Source organism: Cibotium barometz, chromosome 27 (genome assembly GCF_041138505.1).
Source record: "Cibotium barometz isolate CiBa-2024 chromosome 27, ASM4113850v1, whole genome shotgun sequence".
Classification (NCBI taxonomy): domain Eukaryota; kingdom Viridiplantae; phylum Streptophyta; class Polypodiopsida; order Cyatheales; family Cibotiaceae; genus Cibotium; species Cibotium barometz.
In genome coordinates, this window is record NC_141072.1 from 32,335,584 (window position 1) to 32,343,990 (window position 8,407).

At 40.9% G+C, this 8,407-nt stretch overlaps 1 protein-coding gene across 1 annotated transcript; it reads left to right on the forward strand.

Annotated features, from left to right (window-relative positions):
• Positions 1–7,415: 7,415 nt before the first annotated feature.
• Positions 7,416–8,174, forward strand: LOC147623294 (uncharacterized). The gene has a single exon (XM_086821405.1). It carries the CDS (start codon positions 7,465–7,467, stop codon positions 8,029–8,031), a length of 567 nt encoding a protein of 188 aa, XP_086677531.1. The 5' UTR covers positions 7,416–7,464; the 3' UTR covers positions 8,032–8,174.
• Positions 8,175–8,407: the final 233 nt, after the last annotated feature.

Sequence of the window (8,407 nt, forward strand, 5' to 3'; positions counted from 1 at the left end):
AAGCTGTACAGAGGTATTGCTACATTTTCCAAGAATCTCATGAACATGCTGTGCCATTTAATTAACCCCAAGAATCTAGCTAATTCCTTGGTATTCTTAGGCAATTGTAGCTTTACTATGATCTCAACTTTTGTGGGGTCCACTGCTAGTCCTTCTGTGAACACTATGTGTCCCAACAAGGATCTACTTGTGACTGTAAAGGCACACTTAGCTGGGCTAAGACTCAGTCTGGTTGTTCTGCACTTTTCTAGACACATCAGTAAAGCACTTTATGTGGTATTGTTTTCTCCCAAACACACTGAAGTCGTCTACAAAAACCCTCTCATGAAGGTGGTCAAATATTCATAGAATATTCCGTTCTCTGGAATGTGGCTGGAGCATTTTTCAGTCTGAGGATCATCACATTAGAGGCGAAAGCCCTCCATTTGGTTACAAAGGCTGTTTTTTTGTCTTTAGGAACCATGCACACTTGGTTGTAACCATTGAATCCATCCAGAAATGAGTATATCTTATGTCTTGCTATGACATCTAATAGTGAGTCTATGAATGGTAGATGAAATGGATATACTCATGTCGTAGCAAGACATGAGTATATATCATGTCTTGCTATGACATCCAATAGAGTGTCTATGAATGGTAGAGGAAATGAATATAATATTGTGGAGGCATTCAACTTTTGGTAGTCTATGCATACTTTGAGATTTCCATTCTTCTTGGGGATAATGACTATGGGTGATAACCATTCTGCTCTATTTTTCAGGTAGATGAATCCCACTCTCAATAGCTTATCTATCTCTTCCTTAACTTGCTTGGCATAGTTAGGATTAATCATGTACCTACTTTGCCTTATTGGAATTGTATCCTCCTTCATATTGTAGTTCTACACAAATACATCTTTGTAGAATCTCAATAGCTCCAAGAGTTTTTCTCCAAATTCTTGACTTAGTTTTACACTGACTTTGACTGTTCTGGGCTCTTGATCATCTCCTAAGTTTATCTCTTCAAGCTCATCTTCTTGAACTCTGATGTTATGCCTCTTTCATTTGTCTTCTTCTTGATTGAGAACAAACATGGCCTTCTCTTGCTCTGCCTATATCTCTGTTATTCGAATATGATTGTCTTGACTATCTTCATTTTCTTCCCTATTTTGTTCTTTTTGATTTCCTTCATTCATTAGCACCTCGGGTTGAGTGACCAAGACTTCTAGATTGTACCTCTAGACAGTCCACTCTATGTCTACTTTGAAGAGTGACATTTGAAGAGTGACAGTAGGTTCGGATTCTCTCTCAGGACCTACTCTTCTTCATCATCTTCCACCCCTTGCAAGTAGTTCAGACCCTGTAATGGTCGGCTGGCCAGACTTATCTTGTCCTTCCCCAAGATGCATACCTTTTTCTTTCCTTTTTGGATTGTAATCCTATCAGTTTCCCATTTGTGTTTGATTCTTCCGTGGTCTTCCCAATAACATGGGATATGCACCCGCGATCTCAGTCATCTTTAGGACTATAAATACGGTAATGAACATACATCCTACCACTTCAACTTGCTCTCCTCTGACGATTCCAATTGGGTGAACCCTTCTTTATCAGTCATCTTGATTTGGAACGGAGGAGTCTGCATTTTTGTAATTTCTAGTTTCTTCGCCAGGATCTTTGATATTATATTGACTCCCGATCCTCCATCCAGGAGATGACCTATGACACCATATGTCCCCTTACTTTTATGGTCAGTTTAGGAATAGCTATGTCACAATCTTGAACTATCTCCACATTTCTACATTCTGCAGTCAGATTCTTTATTTTGGATCGAGCACTTGCACCAATTTTTCACTCGGCACTATTTCTTAGAGAAACTTTTGCCTGTAATTTCAGCATTTGATCTAGTGTTATATTCAGCTTCATTTTGCTGAGATCCTCCCACAGGTCATATTCCTCCTCAGGGTTCCTGCTCCTCACTTCCTGTCTTGGCATATTTTGGCCTCTGTTCACCCTTCCTTCTTCCTTTTTGGCTTCTCTTTTATTTACCCGCAGTTATTTTATCCAAACTTGCTCCGGATTCCTTTCTAGTTCCTTTACAAGATTCTTCTACTGCTTTGGGTTGTTGTAGGCTCCAGTTGGCACTTCTACATCCCTTCTTCAGTCATCTTAACATTGTCTAGTGGATTCTTGCCCGCCGCTACATATCTTCTCTTTGCTTGGCCAAGCTTGTTCTCTTTGGATTAGTGCCAGCATGCTCATTCAAGAGTGGGCCTTCCTACATTGTCCATACCATTCCTTGTGCACTCTGCACAAGTTTAGTGATTTTTTCTCAGACCCTCTGCTGCCCTACCCACTATTCTGGAAGGCCCTACATTGTCCATACCATTCCTTGTGCACTCTGCACAAGTTTAGTGATTTTTTCTCAGACCCTCTGCTGCCCTACCCACTATTCTGGCTTCTGCTTCACTTCCGGATGAGCATTCCTACATGTCCCACTATCTTGATAGGTCCTTTACAACCTTATCTCTACGATTATTATACCGGTGGCTTCTCTTGGTGTTTTGTTGCCCATTCATCTACTTTTAGTAGATGAATGAGAAAACCATTTTGCGTATGCCCAAGGGCATTATAGAAGTAGCATATCAGCCCGGATCCCTTTTTTCCAAATCTTCCACCTCCCCCTCTTCCATAAGGTCTGTTGTTTTTAGGCACAATGGCGATTTGACTGATAGTAGCTGGAACTTGTTGTTGCTGTATTATCTTTCTACTACTCTGGGTTCCTATTCCGAGTGTTGTAAAAGCATGTATCAGTGGTGTGGTTGCTCTTATTGCAAATAGCACATGGTTGTTGCATGGTTTTCATCTGACATTCTTTTTTTGTATGACCTTGGTTATTATACTTGTTGCATCAGATGTGCAGTCTCAATCTAGATCCTACATGTCCTCTAGCAAGCTTGGCTAGGGCAGCCTTCAGTACTTCTTGAACATCCACTACCTGCATCCTGCCTTTCTTCTTCCTACCTTTCTTCTCCATCGGCATCCAAATCTTGACTGGGGTCTGACTCTGAGGTGTCTTCACCACAATCCGACTTAGAAGTTTCTTCTTCCTTCTTTTTCCTTTTGTCAGCTTCTTTTTTCTTCTTCTTGGGGTCTTTGCTTGTCTGCCTCAAGATTCCTTTTACTCTGGTTGCTCCTGCTACCACTTATTCAAATGTTAGAGTCTCCAAATTATAAGAAGCTACTATCGTATATGGAGCTTCTCCCTCAATCCTCTCACAAACCACTGACTCAGTGTGGATGGTACATGTTTGTTGGGTTGGTCCAAACACATTAGTAATGCTCTGAATTTTGCTGCATAATCTTCTGTTGACCTCTTCTTTTGAGTCAGTCTTTGCAGCTTTTTTGATACCTCAGTGGTGGTCTTGTCTCTTCGGAATCTTTTCAAAAAGCTTTCTTCGATTCCTCAAATGTCTGGAAATGCTCCAAACCATACTAAGTGTACCACCTGATGGCCTTTTCACCTAGAGTTGTTGCAAAGTAGTCTATCTTTTGTGGCAATGGAGCTTTGGTGGCCAAGAAGGTGGTCTCAAAGGCAAAGATATGAGCATATGGATCCTCCTCCGTTTTGCCCTTGAACTTTGGGTATTTCAGAGACATTCTTCCCAAAGCTACTTATTCTTCTCCTTATTGATCTTCTTGCCTCCTGTTTCAGAGCTCCGAGTGTTCTTCCTCTCCCTCTTAATCTCTCAGAGTTTCTTGATTCTCTCGTTCTTGCTCTTGATGGTGCAAAACCCTTTCTAGAAATCTTTCTACACGATGTGGTTGCCCTTCATTTCCTGAAGCCTCTGACTGCCTATGATGGTACCACATTGCTTTGCTCGAACTTCCCTCATTCTCCATGCATTCTCCATTGCACTCTATGACTCACTCATGAACATACCCAACACTATGATGTGCACATTTCCTATAGTGATCTACCCCAACACCATGATGTGCACATTTCCTACAGTGATTTACCCCAACTAGCTCCTTTATGCCAAGAGTGTTACAAGAGAACATGCATGTCACGCACATAAGCACAATTCAATCTTCCTATACTAGACTAACCCCGCATGTTCCTACTCCCCTTGCTGGTGTGCCAGTTCCCCAACAAGATCGCCAAAAGTGTCGCTATCCGATCAAGACCAAACACTTGAGCTACCAGTTTGCCCATGCTTAGGAGAGTTGACCATGACTATGCACATGTTAGTTCTCAGGTCCATCATGCTTCTTGATTGTAGGTAACACCAAGACAAATGTGCGAATGACACATAGTAGATAGAATTATGCAATACAAAGTAGCAACAAGAGAGAAGCCAACCCAAAAGACATTATTTCAATACCAGGTTAGACTCTCGAGCATACATCACTCTATCATCGAGGAATTCCCCTTTTTCTCCTTACATCCATTCGGGTACCACCCATTTGCAAGAAGCCATTACAAGGTTGTTACAAAACAAGAAGACTTGACACATGATCAGTTTGTTTACTAAAGGGAGGAACTTTGGCGGCGACCAAATGGGTTGATTGGCCGCCAATGTCTGGTTCACATCAAAGTCCCTAGTGCTCCTAAAGCAAGTTTGAAACCAACTTCAGCCACATCATATATGTTTTTTTTTGCTAGGCTCATGTTTTTAAGTTTATGTCTCTAGACTCACGTATCCAAGCTCACATATACAAGTCCATTACTATAGGCTCATATCTCCATACTCACATCATCATATGCAAGTTCATGTCTACAAGCTCACATCTATATGCTCATGTATACAATTTCACCTCTACATGCTCATAAATCTAGGCTTATGTTTGCCGAGGCTCACGTATATAGGCTTACGTCTCCCAACCCAAGAGTTGGTTTGGCCGAGTTTTTGGAGTTTTTTTAAGTTTTCTGGACTTGATAAGGGGTGATTAAGGTTTCTAATCCTAGTGGTGGTTATACAAGTAATTTAGTACTTTTTGATATTTTTTTATAATGATTCTACGTATTCTAAGATACCAATTCCAAAAATTTATGAAAAGATATAAAATGCATGAATAGAAATTAACTATCCCACTCTAATCCACACCTAATCAAGCGTAACGCTTATGTTTTTAAAGTGGTTTCCACTCCTTATCCCACATTTTAAGATTCTTCTTAACTTAATGTAATAAGATCAAAGCCATATGGGCTTCAAAATCATGCAAAAGGCTAATGAAATCAAGGTTTTACCCTTCCAAGGTATGAAAATGGAATGCCCTACTAATGCACAAGCTTCAAAATCATGTAAAAGGCCAATGAAATCACGGTTTTACCCTTCCAAGTAAGGTATGAAAATGGAATGCCCTAATGCACATCTTTAAATCAAAATTAAAAAAAAAACAACTAAACACACCAAGACTCTAAAACCATATGGCTTTTGGAGTGTGATCTCCTAATTCACACCGAGCAATATTAGGTGATCCTAATAGCTTGGAATAGATGGATGAACGAGCTAAGCCCTAGGCTAGTTCCGATTTTAGTGGCACCAAATATGTTCAAGTCAAGAGCTTACCTTAGCCTTGCCGAATCATGTGTCATTGGGCCTTGCCTTAGAGCCACAAAATTACAACTTTGGATATGGTGTGTTAGCTTGTTTGTCGCATCCTCACTCCATTGTCACAACGGATTGCTCCTTGCTAACGGGGTGAAGGAAGAGCTCTCTTTACCCTAGATGGAGGCAAATAGAGGTTCATCTTTACAGTGCTTGTCTCTCATAAAAGATGAGTAAAGAAGAAGAAGAAGTTAGTGTGAGAGAAAAACCTACAACTATAACTATTCAAACAAGCAACCATCTAGCATGTGTTAATAGCATACCAAAAAGCAAGAGTAGAGAAGAAGGGAAGCTCACAAGTATTCTATTGCAAGGGAATGATTATGTGTTGCTTACTGTCAAAAATGACTTACAAACAAGTGACTAGTAGTCACACTAGGTTGGTCAAACTTAAAAATGGTCAGGCCTCTATTAGTAGTCTTAAGCAAGTATATACATAAAGTCCTTAGTCCTTTCCTATTTGACATTAAGCTTAATGTAATGCAATTTTATAGGTTCCATCACCGCTTGTTCAAGTAGGTACGATGGTAAAAGTGCCTTATGACGATAGGTCGGCGAGTGAAACTGTGTTAACCTATGGAGTGGTAACAAGAGTATGAATTATTAACACATTGAAGAGGTAAAAGAGAATTGGAAGCGATAAGGAGGAGTCAAGCATGGATGTAGAAGAGATAACATAATAAAGAGTAGCTTTATCAACATCCTTGAGATTATGTAGAGAGGGTGGATAATCATCTTTAACAAGTTGCCTTCGTTGAGCATGGCTAGGGAAGATACACTGGACACCACACACAAATGCAAGTCTTAGAAGGCAGCTTTGCTCTTAACCACCATGATAGTTTCTCAACAAGCCTTCTAGTTGCTAGTGGAAGGAGGGATTACTCTTTACCTCTCATCCTTTATTGCCAATATGCCTCGTTGGTTCTTGGTCATGTGGATCTATCACTCAGATGGGCTTGATAAAGTTGATGAAAAACTTAGCAAACAAGCTTGTAAGCAAGAAGACAAGCTTTGCAAAACAAAAGGGTGAATCTCTATAACTCATTGATTTATGTCATATAAATACACGAGAAATAATAACACTCTATAAATATATGAGAATATAGTGGATCATTCTAGTAAGCGCTTTATGTTGCCGTTCATAAAGAAAATTGGGTCAAGGCATTGTTGTTGCAGTCTACACCATAATAAAATAAAAGACTTACAAAAATGAAAGAAGATCTCATGATGTAAATGTGGTACCCCATGCATGTACGTGATATATTGCATGTATATACTTGATGTATATATATACCATGATGTACCTGATATATAGCATGTATATACTTGATGTACATATATACAATGATGTACCTGCTATATAGCATGTATATACTTGATGTACATATATACCATGATGTACCTGATGTACATATATACTATGATGTACCTGATGCATGAAAAGAAGCTGGGGTAGAGTTAATTTAGGGTGTTTACAAACTATGGGCTAGCCCACGAAAAAGGTTGAGAGCTGTGGATAGGCACCTTTTTGATAAACAATTGCTGGGTGATAATACCCTTTACAGACCGCGGGCATGTCCACGAAAAAGGCATCTTGCAAAAACTGAGAGCCATGGGCAGGCTATTCCCCTCGGATTTGGAACGGTGGTTGTTGGGCTCAAGTCAGCAAACACATCAGCGCTGAGGGTGCATGGGTGTGGTCATAGTCTATAAAGAAATGTCAGATGGGCGGGTGATTGTGGAGATCTGATTGGTTGGGCAAAACTTTTTCATGGGCTTCACCCCAGTGTGTAAACACCCTTGGATGTATGTATATGAAGAGCAAGTTGGGGCATTTTGTACTTCTGACTCTTGCTGTGTAGTAAAGGGTGGTTGTAATGGGCGGGTCTGCATCGAAGAAGGTGGAAGCAAAGCTAAGAGAGTCCGTGGTGTTCCAAGCAGCAGTGGACACCAGCTTCCAAGAGTGCCTGGCCATTTCGCAGCACGCGGCCTCGGGTGTTTTCCTTTACCAGCTACACGACGCAAGCTGCCGCATCTACCATCGCATCCCCTCAAAACAACAGCAGCTCCAGCGAGACGATGATGATGATGACCCCGCCGCTCTGCTGAAGGAGAAATGGCTGCCCTCGCCTCCTTCTCAATTCGATGTAGATCGAACCGTCCGTTTAGAAGGCCTCGCCGGCGCAGGCAAGCAGACCTTAACTCTCGATGAGTTTCACTTCTTCGCACTTTGCGTCTTCAGAGACATGGTCATTGCGTCGGGACAGCATCGTCTGGCCTTCTATGTGCCTGTCGGAACGCTTGCAGTGCTCGGTGCTCATCTCACTGCGAGAAGGTTGCCTGTTGTGGGCACGGCTTACAGGTCAGCAGGTTTGCTCACCCCTGGCCTTCTTCTTGGCTCTGTTCTGGGAGCAGTTGCTGCTTTAGGGTTTCGTTTTCCTTAGGGTTTTGGCTCCCCTGAGGGTCCCTAATGCTGTCGACACAGCTATACTGATTGATTTGCTCATGTATATATATAAATGAATAAATATATATATATATATATATACATATATATATGATATATACATCATGTAAATTGTTTTGATTGTCGTTTGCACAAATTGCTCGTGTATATCTGATGCATATAGGTATAATGCATGCATGTGGTAATGTGTGTTTTGATTACCGTTTCCAGTGACCATTTTCTTGCACAATGCTTTGCTTATCACGCTTGACATCGACATTGTACACATTTATGTAAATCTGCAAATGGGGAAAGTATATGCTGTGATGTCACGGATATGGTTATCTCAGGGTATTATATATGAGGCAGATTGT